The 17,904-nt window shown below is 40.9% G+C and overlaps 1 protein-coding gene across 2 annotated transcripts; it reads right to left on the minus strand.

Annotated features, from left to right (window-relative positions):
• On the minus strand, positions 1-17,830 carry rc3h1b (ring finger and CCCH-type domains 1b). 2 transcript variants are annotated; one of them, XM_042427414.1, is made up of 20 exons: positions 17,568-17,830; positions 15,837-16,248; positions 14,413-14,533; positions 11,039-11,278; positions 10,708-10,883; positions 10,135-10,335; positions 9,858-9,990; positions 8,975-9,093; positions 8,641-8,753; positions 8,274-8,516; positions 7,666-7,880; positions 7,084-7,487; positions 6,787-6,942; positions 6,465-6,620; positions 6,114-6,336; positions 5,673-5,766; positions 5,456-5,552; positions 5,107-5,325; positions 4,255-4,358; positions 1-4,134 (listed from the first exon to the last, which is right to left on the minus strand). In XM_042427414.1, exons 2-20 carry the CDS (start codon positions 16,065-16,067, stop codon positions 3,978-3,980), a joined length of 3,402 nt encoding a protein of 1,133 aa, XP_042283348.1. In that variant the 5' UTR covers positions 16,068-16,248; positions 17,568-17,830; the 3' UTR covers positions 1-3,977. The 2 variants fall into 2 exon arrangements, with proteins under 2 accessions (XP_042283348.1, XP_042283349.1); XM_042427415.1 differs by having other exon boundaries at positions 5,673-5,763; positions 17,568-17,829.
• Between the last annotated feature and the right edge of the window lie 74 nt (positions 17,831-17,904).

The following is a 17,904-nucleotide window of genomic DNA, read 5'->3' on the forward strand; positions in this document are numbered from 1 at the left end:
TCAGAGTTAGCAATATCATTTAATCTTTCCCCCTCAGCTTAGAATCACTGTTGTATATAAGTTACATTTTGTTTTCTCAATTTCACAGGTTCATTTTTTTCTCTCTTCAAACTTCCAGTTTGACCTCCCTCTCGTATCAAACAAAAAAAAAGCAGATTGTATTATACAAAAATGCAAACCAATTTTCACACAGTGAATTCTCTTACAAAGTCATAAAATGGCGTAATAATGGCTACATCCACATTGGAGGAAGATAATTCTAAACATTCCTTAATGGAGTATAATATACATATAAAAACTTTTTTTACTTGCTGAAATCAAACCTGTACCTTAATTTAAGAGATATTTTACAAGGGAGTAATCATATAAAAAAGCCATTTGCGAATTTTCCCCAGAAAGTCAGGGAATAAAATGTGAGCCTCAAACAGCAGTAACAGAGTTCAGTGGTCAAGGGTGGGAGTGGAGGGGTTAACTGGTTATGTAAATGAGGGGCAGGCAGCAGTTCCACTCAGAAACAAAAACACACAAGAGATTGAAATGAACATCTTTTGCTATTTACTATATAGTAAACCACCCCACATATCATTGTACGTCAGTTCTCCAAAGCTAAAGGCGTTTTAGGCTTGTTCAGACCTGCAGGGACCCATCTAGTGGAATCAGCATTATGATAGTTTTGGTTGACTTGCGCTTGAGAGTGAGAAACAACATTGAATTAACACCATTAAATGCCGCCAATTCATGACTAAACCAAATTCCCTCTTTTTGTAAGTCATATACTGATTTTCTTAAACATAACAGCAAAATGAAGCTGGTAGACCAATTTGAGTGACACCTGTATGAATGTCACTCATAGCTGTTGACTACGCAGAAGGTCAGATGATGCATTAACGACTAAGACTTGCAGGTCAGTAAATTCACTCAATTATTGCAGAAACGAAAAAAGAAGAGAAAGAAAAACTACAAATCCAGCTAGGTCAACAACATTTCCTTAAAAAAAAAAAAAAAAAAACAACAATAAAAATACACATCTTGCTTCAAATCTTGAGATTTGCATTATTGCATTGTTGCTGTTATACATGAGTTTCAAAAGAGGGGAAATCTCCTAGAGTCCGTTTGTATGACTCTAAAATCATGCCAATTCAGTGTTAACATTTTTGTGATCACCTCATGCTCCTAAAGCAGACATGGGTAAAGGAGCGTTGCATTGTGGATTTAAGGCCAACCTTTCATCAGAGACTTCCTGAATATCCTCTTGGGGTGGGGGGCGTGGGGGAAAACCCCAACACTTTTCTAACACCTCAACACTATCACCCAAGTACAGCACACTTTGAGGGGGGAAAAAAAAAAAAACTTAGTCAGGGTACATTTTCTACAATACAATCTAGCACACACAAAACGTCTCCATAAATTTTCCAAAGTTACAGAAATTTTTTTTCTTTCTTCTTCGGAAGCATAGTCTATAAAGAACATCTTTGTTTGAACACAAAAGATTAAGTGAACACACGTCAATGCGCACAGAAGTCCTTCGTCTGGGAAAGGATAAAGTCTGTGTTGGCAACCAGTGGACAGAAAACAAATCAAACAACAAAAAAAAAACATTTTGCTGATTCTAAGTAGAGATCATTTAATATAAATGCTGAGCGAGTAGAATAAGAGGTGGCACGTTAATAGTGCTTTAGTATATTAATGTATGTATACATACTCATATGTATAAGTGAGCTGTGTACCTAAACAATAAATGTAGCGAGGAGCAGCCAAAGGCTTGAAGTGTGGTTGGGGGGGGGGGAGGGGAGGAAAAAAAAAGAAGAAAGAAATCCCAAACATCCACTATCATGGCGCTGACATCATGCGAAACAATGCCCATCAAACAATCCAGATGAGGATGTCGGACACAAAAACATTTGTGTCTATTTTTAATTGACTCATCAGTGATCAGGGATTTGTCAAACTCAGTTTCTCAGTACCCCTCGTCTGACCAAAACGAAGGCTCGTGTTAAAACGAAAACCACTAGACCCAGAGCGTCTCCTCTATCCTTCAACCGTTCAAGCACAAGGACTCACTCGCTCTCAGCAGAGCTGTAAAACTAGCCGATCGTGGTAATTGTTTACAAAAGGCAAAGACCTCTCTGTGTTGAGCGTCAGCAGTAAACAATTAACATGATGAAGAAAGAGCAATAATAGTGGTAATGGTGGTGATGATGACAGCAAGTTGTGAATAGAAAAGTGTCAAATGGTGAAAAGAAAAATGTACTACTCACCAATATAAAATACTCAATGTGATATAAATTAACTTATCAAATCTCACCTAAGAAGAAGTATTTTGGAAGATAATTTTTTTTGTGTTTACCTCTCAGTCAGCGACACCATTATCCTCAGCTGTATACGTGATATTTTAAATATCCTGCGCAGCTAAAAATGCTACAAAGGATAGCTTTCTAAAACTAAAAATGAGAAGTCAGGGATTTGCTTTTAAGTCAACTATTTCATGACAGCTCCACTGAGCCCTATAAAGCCTTCCATTGGTAAGCTTCACCCCCTCCCCCTCCCCCAAAATCGTAACAACGTAAAGCATGAAAAAATAAAACAAAATTTAACAAAAAGACACAAGGGAAGGCAACTTCATAGAAGTTAGGTGAACAAATGACAAGATAATCCCAATGGGGAGGCTTTTTGTGTGGCCAGATGAGAAGCTCTGAGGAGGGAAATGCTTATTTATTTAGCCTGACATTATAAAGTCAAGTTTACACTCATTCACCTGGCTCCTGATGAGGAAAGGTGTACTCTCTCTCAGCCTGATCATGTGCGTTCACCCCCCCCTCCCCCTCCTCCCAAACAAAAAAAAACTCCAATAGTTTTTTTTGGAGCCTGCTGTGAAAAATTTCACAACATGATCAGCTAAGGACTGAACGCAGCCCTTTCGGAAGCTGCAGGCGAAAGGCGTTGCAACCAAACCACATCAGGTCACACCACAACCAAGAGAAGCACATAGTAGATTCCCTTATAGAAAAACATGTGGAAAGCTCATTATCAAAAAGACTTTGTTGCAATCTTTAAAACAGAATGCTTCAATTAAATATATAATATACTGCTTTCAAGTATGAAACAGACACATGATGTGTTCATAAAATGCACTAATAAAATCATACTTCTCGTGGCAGGTAAGGAAGTGCATGTGGTGTGCAAAATGTGACTTCTAAAACACCGTTTCCTATTTGCATCTCCGTTTCGGCTGAATACTGGTGGAAGTTTTTTTTTTTTGTTTTTGTTTTTGTTTTTACTGCTTTTCCCTCCTCAGACCATCTAGATCTGGGCAGCCACTTTTTTTTTTTTACGATTCTGGGGGTGAGTACCAAGCGACACACTTCTGCTGTTTCCTACAATACCTTCATAGATCATCAGATTGCAACAGGAAAAGACTATTAAATTCCTCAGAGTGCATATGATGTGATAGAGGTTGTTAGTTTGCTTCTCTGTATCTAACCGTTTAATTTACACGTATCCTGCTACAACTAAACCAAAAAAAAATCTTGCGTGGGGAAGATTAATCATACACTTGACTATGTTTTTGTGTTTATTAAGGATGGAATAGGCTACACTTTTTGAATAATGTTACAGTACCGCTGTCAACATCGCCACCATTTTCTCTTCCTGATATATCTATTGTGAGCCTTGTTAATGTTTAATCCCAGTAGAAAAAAAAAAGAAAGAAAAAAAAAAAAAAACACACACAAGAAATGTTATCATATGCCCTGGTTTCCAGGCAAGGAAAGTCATTAAAAAAAGCTCATTCACAGAACAAAAAGAAAGAAAATTCATATCACGGCAGATACTGCTCATCTTCTAAATAGAATGGGTGTATTGTCTGTGCATGCTTTTCAGTTGAGCATCTTGAGTGTGTGTGTGTGTGTGTAAGTGTGTGTGCGTGTGTGCGTGTGTGCGTGTGTGTGTGTGTGTGTGTGTGTGTAAGTGTGTACTGCCTAAGAGCAGGAATGGACGACGCCATTCTTCTGCATCTCTGAACCAGTGGCGCCTGGATCAGAACACAGGCTCAACGCAGACGTCTTATTGGTCAGTGACAGCATGGACCCGCCCACTGCACTTTCTTGCAGACTGCTGGAGCCGTTTGACACCTCGCTGAATTAAGGAAAAGAGGGGAACCCGAGTGAGAACAGGGAATACTGGGAAGAGGTGCAGGATAACATGGGTATTCAGGGACTGAACGTGTTTATATGTTTCGAGTATGTTTATACTCACCCAAGAGCCAGGGAGATTTCTTCCAGCTGAGTCTTGTGCTCTGGTTGTCCATTCTCTGCAGGTTTCATCTTGTACTGCTGAACATCATGAGCTACTTGGTTTTCCTGGTTTGGAAATAGACAACACATCCTTAGTTGCTGGAAAAAAAAAAAAACACCTTCATATATTGTTTCTGACAAAAGCTTATCTGATCAGATCACTACAACAGTTGTATGTATTTATACACTTCTCCCTATGTTAAGAAACGTCATAATAAGCTGAATGGTGGTATAACAAGATGTTCATCTACAGATTCTTATAGAAATATTTTTATATTTCTTGAGACCTGGTGGGATGTTCTTAAAGGTGTACTCAAATGATTTTAGTAGTCAGCTTCCATAAATTTGGGGGGGGGGGGCTTGCGGGAGACAGATTGAAAATAATAGTAAAAATCAAAGCAGCAGAGAATGACATCCTGGCATTTACTCCCTAGTAGGGTCAAGCTCCAAACACACTGGAGTCTACATTTCCCATAATGCAACTTCATAACATCTTTTGTTAGCCCCTCCATGCTTTCTGTTAAACATGCAGTCCAAACTGAGAAGTACATTTTTCTGACTTTACAAGGCTCCCTCCACAGCAAAAGAAGACATTATACAACTATTTTCACAGGCTAAGTAGTATGACAAGTTAATTGACTTTGGTGTCTAAAACTAGTGGAATGCTTTTTTCCCCCCTCTTCCAACAATCACAAGACCTTTTATGTCAATAAGTCCTCCTCTATCCTAACTTCTCACCAGCATCAGTAACACTTATACATAGTTAGATTTTTACATCTCCTATTGTTGGTCAACAGCCCACTTCCCTCCTCACCATGGCCATCTCGCGGGTCCTTTTTCCAATCTCTCTCTCCACCTGGTGGAGCTCCAGGCTTAGCTGTTCACTAGAGACAGCTGTTGCACTTGCTCCCCCTGCTGGCCACTTGGCCTGTTGCTGCTGCTGGGCTGCTGCTGCCTGACCCTGGCTGGGCTGCACAGGCTGACCTGCCAATGCACTGGCCTCCCTCTGCAGCAGTAAGGTGTTACTGGCAGCCTGCGATGGAGAGACAAGGAAGTGAAGTGATTTAAAAATCTTTGAAGACATAGAAGTTCTTGTATTATTTTCTATACTTTCCAGACATTTTTATGTTATCTTGTTAGTTAGAAACAGAGAGCATACATACCTCCATGCTGTGCATCTGGGTCTGTTGGTTAATCTGCTGGTTGACCTGCTGCAGCTCAATCTTTAATTGTTCTCTGTCTGTGGCTGCCATAGGCAGGCTGCAAGGGTGACAGTGAGAGAGAATTTTACATCACAGCTCAACAAACATGATTATCAGTACTGACTGCTTTGTCATGTCACTATCAAAAAAAAGATGACAAGAAAAACAAAGGACTCACCGCTCACTAAAGTGTCCCTGAGAGGAGGAGGCAGTCTGGTGGGAGGGGTATGAAGCTCCACCCCATCCTCCATGGCTTCCATATGTGTATTCTGCTGGGCACAAGGTGTCAGCAATGTTTTAACGACAAACAGGAATGATTAAATAACAATTATGTGGTAGGGGTGGGCAACGTGGACAAAATTAGTACAGAATAATACAGCAATATCAACAGGTTAAGATATTTACCAAATATACAAAAATTACATGGTACAAATGTATACTTATGAATTAACCTAATAAGTAGGAGCCCACTCTGCCAGAGCATACTGATTATACAAACTTTCATTAATAGGTTGTATTCAAATTCAAATAAGCTTTATTGGCTAAATGTTAAAGTTACATTATTGCCAAAGTTGAATAAGATATTTTTGAATAACGGTTGTACACATTGTTTTTTTACCTGGCATGGCCATGTGTTTAGAGTTTGGGTTCTGGGGAGTGGAGGCCATGGCCTGTACAGGGCCGGTAGTCTGATAGCCCGTCTTTGAGGTGCGGGAGATGGCACCAAAGCGTGATACAGTGGGCTGGGGTCCAAACGGGATAATAGGGTCATCGTCCTTGACTTCTGCACCCCTACGAGGGGCCTCAAGCGATGGTTCCCTCAGACCCTTGGCCTCAACATTCTGCCAGACAGATGGAGAGAGAGGAATGATTATGTTATGGAGAAATCTCAGGAACAGATCTTCAACCCCTAATGTTTATAGGGGAAATACTGACATGGTAACCAGAACAGATATCCATCTGAACCCACCATCATCTCCATGGTTCCAGGAACCATAACATCTTTGGGTTTGGCGTCCTTTGTGCCAATGTAGGAGCCAATGGTTTCACAAGACCAGGGAGAGTATTGCCCAGCGTAGTCAGGCTCTCTGCCTTTCCCTATGGTTTTGGAGCTCTCTTCACCATACTGCAGACACAGAACATGCAGAGACAAACTGTCACTAATACTTATATGCAGTCTCATCATAACTTCTTGTCAACTGTTACACCACTATGTCACTTACAGTTCTTGAATCCTGAAATAACTGATCTATCAGATCTTTCAATTCACATGAACTTCACATAGTGCTAACCTCAGGAGAGTAGTCGCTGGGGAAGGGATGAGAAAGAGTTGGGGAGGCAGCAAATGGTGGAGGGGAGATGACCTTCCTTTCCTCCAGCTGGGATAACAGCTCCTGCCGACGTCGGTGCAGGTAGTCCAGGCTGGGCTGGGAACCACTATATGGCCCCTAAAACACACACATACGCAACATTGAAAGAATTATTGCTGTTGAACTGTCTGCAGTTATCTTAGTGTTTTGTAACTTGGATGAAAACACAGAGTGGTTAAGATACACAGCTAATATGAAGAATAATCCAAAGAGACTCACCCTGACATAAGCCCTCATGGGTGGAGGTTGGGCACCTTGTGGATAGTAGCCGTCTGGTGGGTATCTATCCCGGGCATCTGCGTGGTACAGTGAGTTACCCTGCCCTGCTGATTGTGGGGGAACATCCAGAGGCGCAGGACTCATTCTGACCAGGCCATCCCTCTGAGATGTGTAAGGCTGTGGGGGAGGTGGTGGGCCGGTATAGGTCCCGTGGCGACCTCGGTCATAGTGCGGAGGGTGAGGGTAGGAGAAGGGTGGGCCAGAGTGAGGGGCCTGGTAAGGGCGCTCTGGTGGGCCATAGCCAGGGTAGGGGTCATGGTAAGGGGGTCCTGACTCACTGGGGGGTGGAGGGTTACGGATGTAATCCCGAGGAACATACTGTGGTGGCTGTTGGTAGGGGTAACCTGAGAAACAAATGACTAATTGTTAACATCAAAATGGCTGCATTTCAATCACATTTACATCAATTTTATAAATTATTTCTATGCTAACTATGATAGCAATGCTATATGATAGCAATTTCTCAAAAGTTTAACACAAACACACAAGCACAATGTAGTATTCTGTTTACTTGACTCTTACCTGGGGGGTATTGTGTGGGCTCATACTGAGGACCAGAAGGTGGTGGGCGAGTATCAGGGTAGAACATGTCAGAGAGCTGTGGCTGGGGGTACACTGGTGAACCTCTGGGTACCACAGGCATCTGCTTCACCCCAGAGAGGTGGTCTGCAGGCATTCTGGGGTGGGCCATGGCATGAGGTGGCAGAGGCATACCGGGTTTGGGCACAGAGTCCAGGCTACAAGAATTAATGTAACATGAAAGACAACTGATGACAGACTGATAGAAAGTGAGTCATAAACAAGTGTATCAATTAATAAGAAGGCTGTGCTATAGAGTAGAAAGAGTCTGTAGGTTTCCACTTCAACTAAAAACTATACCTGATGGTGTTCTGTTAGGCACACAGCTTCACAAAAAAGTTAAATATCTCAAACCTTACTTACTATGAATAATCATCAACATGCAGACAGATTTATTTTGCCTCATCTATTATTCTCTCTCTGTCTAGAGAGAAGGAACACAGTCTTACCAGCTGGTGTTGATCAAAAGAATACTCTGCAGACTCTATTCCACATGATTGTCTGTTCTTTAGATGCCAGCTTAATAAAAATACAGTGAACATTAGACTCACGGATCAGGTGGTGATCCTGGGGCACTGGGACTCCCTACATCCATCTTGATGGGTTTACGCAACACGTCATATGAGACTGTGTCTGTGCCACGAGCAATGAGCTGGGGCAAAGAGGGTGCACTGCTCCCATTGGTGAGGGGTGAAGGCTTCCGGGTCACTGCTACATCAAGGGGAAGGCCTTCATCTGGCATGAGCCCTGAGCCAGGGAGGCGAGCTGCCAGGCGCTTATTCATCTTACGATACCTGACAGAAAACGCAGTACAACACGTATAAGAAATGCTGTGGTTGTTTTTGGATAATGGGATGGAGGAAAATGTGTTGGTTTCAACTGCAATAACTTGAATCTTGAACAATGTTTCTGACTCACTTCTCCAGTTCTTCCTGAGAGTGAGCAAAGGTGCAGCTGGCTCCACGAGGACAGCCCCCCTTCTGCTTCATGTCACGACACATGTATGTTTTGTACTTGCTGTGCTGAGGAGGCTAAAGAGAGACACCAAGGATTATTGAAATGGAGAACACTGAACTTTTTGTGTCATTCTGGTAAAATCCTATTTATGGAAGTTGCCTAGCACAGCAACAAGTCTCTGGAACTCTACTGGAGGGATGAACACTCTTCTTTCAAACCTTTATTACTGTGGATTAATAAAGTAACATACAAGGGAAAGGCCCAGCTCTTCTCGTGATCCGATGGACAGACTGACCTGTTGAGGGTCAGCTCCTTTCTTGCTGTGGTTCTGGATAAAGTCTACCAGGCCATGCACCACTGTCTTCACTGCTACCAACCCCTTCTCTAGCTGCTCCCATGTGGGAGGGGGAGCATCTGAGGAAACAGATGGAGAAGATGAATGAGAAAAACAGACATTTTGTTCCAAAATTTCAATTTCATACCTAATAATTTAATTATTTGTCTTAGAGGTGTTATATGTGTGGGTTCCAGCACAGTATACAAACAATGTCCTCAGCTACCTGTCTAGTGAGCAAGATCAGGCTTTTCTTTCTATTCTGACTTGTCCTCACCAGGAGTTAAGAGGACAGGGTGGCCAGTTACAAAACAGCGTCATGAGGGTTTAAACCTAGGCCTTTCAATACAAACCATTTGGTCATTATGCCAACCACTGCTCTTGACCTCACTAAAAAAATACAGTTGGGATTCCAGAATTTGGCCTTTGAAGTTATTTGTGGTGGTAAAACAAAAAAAAAAACCAACAAAATTTGAGAGTCAGCTGTAACAAAACATTTCATCCACAAGCTTACTTCTGACTAGGAAAGACATTTTTGAGGCCTTTTGGAAGACAAACACAAAAACACTAAAAATCCTTTTGGGTTGGCCATTAAAATGCGTTCTATATATGAGAAACCTTAGTTTTTAAGGGTCAGTAAAACTGGAATGCAACAGCTAAGCCTTGGCCAAGACATATCCTTGCATATTTTGGCAGTTCTCCTGCTTGTTTTAAGCCAGCTTTTTAGACAAGATATACTGGAATGATAAGGAGGATGTGGGAGAGGGGGTCATAGTTTGGATTCTAACCAGTGACACTGCACATACTTCAAAACCAAGTTTTCCCAATTCAGCTCATTTCTTACCAGGACTGGGGTCAATGTTGGCCAGTAGTTCCAGGTGAGGCCGCAGCCTGTTGAGGTTGGCTGGGTCTCCAGTCCTTTGTAGCGCAATCGTTAGCTCTTGAACACTCTGAGCAAAGGACGCTGGGGTCTGCAGCTGTGCCGGAAGTAGAGAAACAGGGAGTTAATGCTTTGATAGACGTTGAAAAGCACAAAGTATCCTCTATGAAATACGTACCACGAATGGAAACAAACACATGAGATAATACAAAAAAAATAAACATTTACTTTTCTCACATACCTTATCTATGATAGACTGCATGTGTGACTTGTGAGACTGATCTCCATATAACAGAGAAGACCACTGATCAGGTGCGATGCGCAGCCCACCCTCCATGGCAATCTGAACAATCTGAGAGTCATGCTCGCGCCGCAGAGCTTCGTAAGTACGGAACTCTTCTTTCAGTTGCATTAGGGATGAATCTTCATCACGTTTGGTCACCTAGGTAGCCACACAGGACGAAGGAAAGAGTAAATTGAATCTTTTTGTTAGTTGTTTTACTCTGTTAGGTTTCTTCCATAGAAAACTTTTACTTCATTTTCTATGGCTTTCAACAGCTCCCTGATGAATGACAGACAATATAAGACCTCCACCAGGACAGCTATACGTTTACTCTTACTAATACGTTTTATACTTATCAAAGCGCTGGATAAGCAATGATTAAAAAAACAGAACAACAGGTATCTCTACAAGGTCAGAGTTGCTCTGATAATGAGGCAATGAGCCCTGTTACGGGCAACAGCACATGACATACACTATCTGTCACAAAAATTTAAAAATCAATGACATTCTGGTCCTCAGCCAGTGACCTACCTTGAAGCAAGAGGCCCTGTAGAGGAGCTGCACAACATGGCCTATGCTTGTCTTAGAGGCCTGCGGGAAGCGAGGCTCAAGCCTCTGGACTACAAAGAGAACCAACACCTTCCTGGACAGAGCAGAACCATCCTCTAGTGCAAGAAGGACTAACTTCAGAGCCTCCTCCTGCATGGCTGAGAAAGAAAAAACACAGACATAAAATCTATGAGCAACAATTCACTGTCAAAAAGCCCTAAAGCAAACATTTCCTGAGGATATATATAGTAGACTGCTTCTTATCAAGAGTGGAAAGGGCTTGTCTTTTTCTAGGTAATGGAAAAGTAACTACCTGGGCCAAGAAACTGACATCCTCGTGCACGGACAGCAGCCCACAGATTGGAGGAGAGCTGCTGCGGATTCTGATGCTGCAAGATGAGTTCGGTGACAGTTCGCTCGCCCAGAGAGCGGGCAGCTCTCATGGCTCTCACACGGCCCTCCTCTTCCACCAGCTGGCAGTGGACCAGAGTTACCAGTTTCCTCTGCATGGGTCGACTCAGCATGCTCTGGGCCGTGCTGCTCAAACCCACACCTGGTGACAGATTAGACAAGACAAGTGGTGAGCCAGTGAATATATACAGAAACCTTATATCCTGTTATTACATATTCATTTATATCAGTGTGGGAAGAGTAAATATGAGTGTAACATTATAAAATTCAACAGCACCACAAAATACAGCTCAACAATGGCAATTAAGTTAAATCAAAACCTCTCTAAAATAGAGTTTGGACATAGAGATATAATAATATTACCATAGAACTATTTACCATCAAGTAATAGAATCAAAAGTCAAAAATGACACACGTCGCATAAGATGCAGTTATAATAAGTGTGCATCTAAATGTCAAATTAAGGGAGATGACTGGTAATGGTAACGATGATTATTCAAAGATCTTTCAATTTTCATTAAGATTTGATCCACCGAGTATATGTTAACCAACAATGAGCGAGTTGCTGTGGCATTATCTGTGCATCCTAGCAACATTGGTTACATCCACCCAGATGGGTTTTTCCCCCCAGAAGCTAGATTTGTGCTGAATTTCCATGCAGTATATTCATATTTCAAACAGTCTTTATCAGAGCCTGTGACTTGACTTTTCCATACAACAGGAACAACATGGTCAAACGTTCTGGTGTAAATAACGTGTCGCAGGTCACTTGTACCCCTTCATCTTAAGATTTAAATGAGGCTACTGCCATTATAATTCATCTCTTGCAAAGCTGATTTGCTATTTTTTTTCTCAACAGGACTTAAATTAAAATGATAAAAATATTAATTAAGCCTGTAAGCTGCACAGAATTATGTTAAATATTAAATTATGTCAGACAGAGCAGCCATTCAAAGCAGCCTCATTATTTTGTTTTATTTATGATATAAATGGTTGACTCGTGTTTAATTAAAGTAGGATTCAAAATGAGTTACACTGTAAAAAGAGCCCATGCAGGGTTTCCTATACATTCATTTATTTGTGGCAGCCTGCCACATATTGATTTTCTATTTTTGGAGCTGCGTGCCTCGCTCTCTCTCACAAACACGACAACAGACCTGTCTGTGGATAGCATGACGTTACACACTCCGGTACAATGAGGCGGCATGCACATTTAACGTTGGTTTGTAGTCTGCCAGTAAAACCAAAGAAGAAGAGGAGTATATACGGTTGTTGGCTGACCAAAACAATCCGGAGATCACGCATGGTTAGTATCATAAACACCTCTGCACAAATTTGTCCAAAACTGATGCGTTGAAGTTAACTCTGGTGAGGTAGTCTATCTTTGTTCTTAACACAATCTCAGGGACTCAACTCTTCAAATTAGTTATTAGCAAGTATGCAGAGCTCGAGCAGACCTCCCGTCGTACCCGGGGAGGATGTAACGTTAAATAAATTTTGGGAGGAATTTGGGATGACAGTTGAAAAGGAAAAAGTGCACTGTTAGCATGTCAGCCTGTGTGTGTTGATGTAAAGTAGTTATTATTTCATAATTAATCTACATTTCGTTACAGTAAGTGGCAAATTTCCAAATCAAACAAGCTGGTTTAAGCATTAACCACAAACTCTTCAAAGCCTGGTTAAGCAATGTAAAAAATTATCTGACATATCTGCAACATGTATTTTATTATGCCTTTAAGTGGGGTTGTGTTTAATCGTGTGTATGAGAAGAGTACATTTAATGACCAAGTGATAAGGTATTCACAACTTCACAAGTGGAAATTTTCTGACAGGTCCAACTTCATGAATTGTAACTTATGCCAATGTTTTTAAAAATGCTGTTGCCCATGGAAATTACTGATTTCTTTTTTGTTATTTTTGTTTTGTTTTTTCTTGTTCCTAACTTGACCCTGACATACGGGGAACACAAACTCATGAAACATTAGAAAAAGGGAAATGTTCATTTACCGTCACCTAGCAACAGTATCCTCACAACTTAAACCACAGCCAAAAATATCGTGGACTGGACGGACGTCAATGTTAAATGTTTTAAACAATGTTAAAAACAACTTCTAGAGTTGAAATTGAAGGCAGCAAAAGTCTCGAAAGGAAGAATGGATTATAAAGGTTAAAAACAGGTGTTTGTGTGTGTGTGTAATAGGGCTGAAAGATATATATTGATATACATCACGATATGAATAAAGTTAATATTTTTGAACTTCAAAGTTCCCTTAATCAGAATTAGAATGTGAAAAATGACCAAGAATAGTATGGGCTGCAAACAGCAAATTAATTAATAATTAATTAATTAATAATAAAGAAATTATACAAAAATAAACTGAAGTCATCTCAATATAAACTCTTTGTTATGCAACAGTCTTCAAGCATTACAGGACACTTACACCAACGCAAACTTGGTTTCCGAAAGTGCTAAGTCAGAACACACTCTTTGCTCTTCTTTCAGCTTTCAGGTCTATTATTTTCATTAGTCTCTTGAATCACGCCTTTTGCAAGAAAAAAAGCAAAAGCATGTGTTATGTCTGTGTGTATTTTGGTTTTTCATCATATGGTGTAACACTAGAAAACGCAGACAGGACAGTTTGATGCTGAGGTTTTTCTCTGAGCAGCTCCTTGCTTGTTCCAGGGGACGGTTTTGCTGGTGGTTGTGACTGTGAACGCTTGCAGTCTGCAGGCTCTATTGGGTGACAGTGTTTCAGGTGATGAAACAAGTTTGTGGTATTTCCTGTTTTACTTGGCACACTTTTTCGGCAGAGTTTACAATATGTGCGCCACTCTGTTGAGTGAGTCAGACTTTAAGTAGCCAAAATACCGCCACATCGCCGACATCTTTTTACCTTGTTTATCCACAATATTTCCTTTGTTTACGGTTGTTGTGACCACTGACTGGACAAGTTCTTCGTCGACACTTGAAGTTTCCTCTGAAGGAGCGTTCATCTCTTTCATGACTCTCTTGTATAATCAAAACAGTTAGCATGTGTTTTGTTCAGTTAGTCAACTAACCGTGCTGTAGGCATGGGATGTTTAATATACTGCCATATGATTGGTTACAAATAGCTTTGTTCATGTGATTTGATAAGCTGTTGTGCATTGTCAGGCAATGTTTTCTATCGACAGTTAATATTGGAGTTTCTAATTTTCTTATTGTTTAAGTTTTGTATCATGATGAATGTATATATTGTTCATATCGCCCAGCACTGGTGTGTAGTGTCTAAGTACCTCGGGTGTTGCTGAGGGGTTTGAGGTACAGGGCCAGCTCCTCCACACACTGCCTGGCCTCCTCATAATGCTGCGAGTCCTCTGGACTGGAAATCAAGGCAACTGGCTGAGCCTTAGGAACCTGCAGCACAGCACAGAGGGGGGAAAAAATTAAAACCCATAGAAATGGCAGAAACTTTCAGTGCAATCAAGTCTTAACAACGCTGCATGTAAAGGCTCACTCAAACAATGCACTAACATACTTTTCTTAGATTACCAATGTAATGGTAATAATTTGCAAAAGTGACGATAATGGAGTGTAACAATACATTTTGAAGTGTAATTTAAAATGGTATAATAAAGTGTATTAAGCTCAAACAGGTTATTATTGCTCTATTGAGTATGTAAATTACTATTTGGCATTCAAGAAACTCCAAACGGAAGCAATGGTAAATCACTAGTTCTCTGTTGGCCATGCAAACATCTGCCCGCTCTATCACATACACTACATGATTACAATTTGAAGGCTTTTGCTTCAATCTCTGCTAGTATGTCATGACTTGTGGAAACGTGGCACATTAATAAACAATAGAGCCAAGAAACTGGGGAGAAACATTTCACATTTCTATTTGCATGCAGTATATTCTAGCTTAGGCCAGGCTATGTTACACTTTGTAGCAGTTTTTCGATGGCTGATTTAAATAACCAGCACCCACAGAACCTTTCATATTAATTCTCCCATCTTTTAGACCTCTGCATGCTGTAGAGGGTGACATTTGGAAAATCATGTACTTAAGCACTGATACAGACCAAATCAAATTTACTATGATAAATGAGGTCATTTTCACGAACGACGACAGGCAGTGCAGTACACATCTATCAGGGCATTTTATTTGATTAGACATTGTACCCTACTAACCTGCAAGAGCAGATATGCTAGGCTCTCAGCTTAGAGACAAGACTCACAGCTATATCAGACACACAACAGGTTCATTGTGGATACAGTGACGTTATCCATTTTTGTACAATGTACACCTGGAAACTTGGCCAACAAAGCCAAAACACCATTAGCTGTGCCTCACCCTGTTGGTCAAACACCGCCTCACAGAAACAGCTTTACTGATTGTGCCAGCACTCATTAAACCAATAGAATTAAACTAAGTCATTGCTCAATCACTGAAGTGTGACTCATGAAGGAATATCCAAACTATGTGCATCATGTAATAGCCCAGTGCATAACGCTCTAGAATAATCCATCAACAGTACTTAGAGAAAACATCATACTGTCAAGATAGGACTGGTAGCTTAGTGTTCCACTCCTCAAACACAAAACACATCCATGAGCTGTTATCCTCCGCTATGAGCTACCAAAATACAGGCTCTGCATAAATGTTGTCAACTGGGATTTATGTTAAAAAATATTCAAACAAACAAACGTATCTCACCTGGCCTCCCACCAGCTGCAACAGGGCTGTGTTGACAGGTAGCTGCTCGATGTCTGTGCTGATGGCTGTCTGGTCAAAGGGACAGGCCTTACGGTGCAACTTGTTCAGGCACATCTTGCAGACAGTATGTCCACAGCCCAAGCTGATGGGCCGGCGAACAGTCTCCTCAAATGTCTGTGTGCAGATCGGGCACAGCAGGAACTCTGTCCATTGTGGTGCTTGCACTGGCATGGTTATATGTTGATGGGACGAGTGTGTGTAAATGTATGTAAGCTTTAACACAGAAAAAATATAATAATAATATATAATATATGGAAGATTCCACTGGAATCAAGATTTTTTTCTTCCGAACTCAATCGTTCTTAAATGTCCTCACACATTGTGGATTTTGGATCACATCGCGTGATGAATACTGTAAAAGAGAAAGAGAGTTTAAATTGTAGAAACATTCACAAATTTGAACAATTTTACACACAAATCAAAATGTATCATATATTGTTCAATATCTTGTACTCAACTATATCTAAGCAAATTAAGAAAAACATCAATGTGCTTTGTACGAGTGCATCTGTAGTTGAGAAATGCTTTAAAGGCAGTGAGATTTCACAGGATGTTTCTCGGTGGGCCATCAATACTTTACTAACCATAAATTCAAATTCAAAACGTGATTATCGGTAGTGTATTTAAGTTAACGACTCGCTAGTATGTGGCGTTCCGCCATAAAACAAAACAAATTACGGAATAAGGAAATCAGAAGTGACACAGCAGATATTCATAAGATACGGAGGAAACAAGCGACCGAAAAGGATCAAAACAACTACTGTGTGGCCTACTTAGAGGAGCTGGTTACCACTATGACTATGGACAAAGGGTCCTAAAGAGGCTAACAGCCAAATCCCTCTGCGCTATCTAACTTGATATAAAGCTAACGTTAGCTAATAGAGTTGGTGAAACATTACACTACAAACAATCATTTCATTTTTGGGTCAACTTGTTCGCGATCGCAGTTGTAATCATCTATATTGTTTTGTTCTACATATATAGTCACATTTTAGCTATCCAATATGAGGCGATGCGATAGCTAGCTAACTGTAGGCAACGTTAGCTTACTTTTAGCAAGCTAGGCTATGGGTGGCTAGTTTGCTAGATTGGCTAGCAAGCAAACGTAGTTTGGTTAAAAACAGTTACTCAGTAATCGAAACTCTATTATTGTTTGGTCATAACACACTCGTTATCCTGCATGTAGCTGTATTTATGAATCAATTACACTACTAATAACATTACTACGTCGTGTATTAGTCAAGGAAATGATAGCTAGCTAGAGACGAAACCACAGTGACACTGAAAAGTGAAGCCAGCGAGCGAGATTATGTAACGCTAACATCCGAAACTACAAAGAAACACAACCAGCTTCAAAATGTATTTATTTTTTTAGAAGACACACTAATCCACTTCACCACTATGTCAACTTAATGCTCAAAATCGTACCGGGGTTGTGTTTTGGTCACATTTTGAGAAGCAGCTAACACAAATACTGAGCACAGAAAGCTAACAGGCTAGCGAAAAACCTCACTCCTCCCCGTACTAGCAGTTAGCTTGTTAGCGAGCTACCTTTCATGTTAGCAACAACTAACCATAGCTATGCGTCATTAATGTGACTAAAACAAAATATGCAACTTCTATTTAGTTTCTATCAGGGCACAACAGATTATTATTATCAAAACTACTCACTCATTCCAAAAGACTTGGAAGATTTTCATCTTTCTTTAGGAAAATGTTGCGATATTTCCTTGCCATATCGACTGTGCAGCTTAGCTGCTGCCGAGGTTTGGGGAGGTGTCAGTTCGACAACAACCTCGCTAGCCGGTTACAGCTAGCTGGAGTGTGTCTGTGTGTGTGTGTGTGTGTGTGTCTCTGGGTGTTACGGGCGCCCTCTACTGACATGGAACCGCACGCGCAGCCACAGCGCAAAATTGAGCAGCATCTGCCAGAGTCTGATCACATCTGGGGATTGTGACAACTGGCGAGCATAACATTGCCCCAATTAGTGCACGAGCGCACATGTGTA

This window comes from Thunnus maccoyii, chromosome 12 (genome assembly GCF_910596095.1).
Source record: "Thunnus maccoyii chromosome 12, fThuMac1.1, whole genome shotgun sequence".
Lineage (NCBI taxonomy): Eukaryota > Metazoa > Chordata > Actinopteri > Scombriformes > Scombridae > Thunnus > Thunnus maccoyii.

Coding starts and splice junctions, on each gene's coding strand:
- rc3h1b (XM_042427414.1), bottom strand. CDS start 16,067: ATGCCAGTGCAAGCACCACAATGGACAGAGTTCCTGCTGTGCCCGATC. Junction 10,336..10,707: donor ACAGGGCCTCTTGCTTCAAG/GTAGGTCACTGG, acceptor GTGGCTACCTAG/GTGACCAAACGTGATGAAGA. Junction 9,991..10,134: donor TGCAGTCTATCATAGATAAG/GTATGTGAGAAA, acceptor CTTCCGGCACAG/CTGCAGACCCCAGCGTCCTT.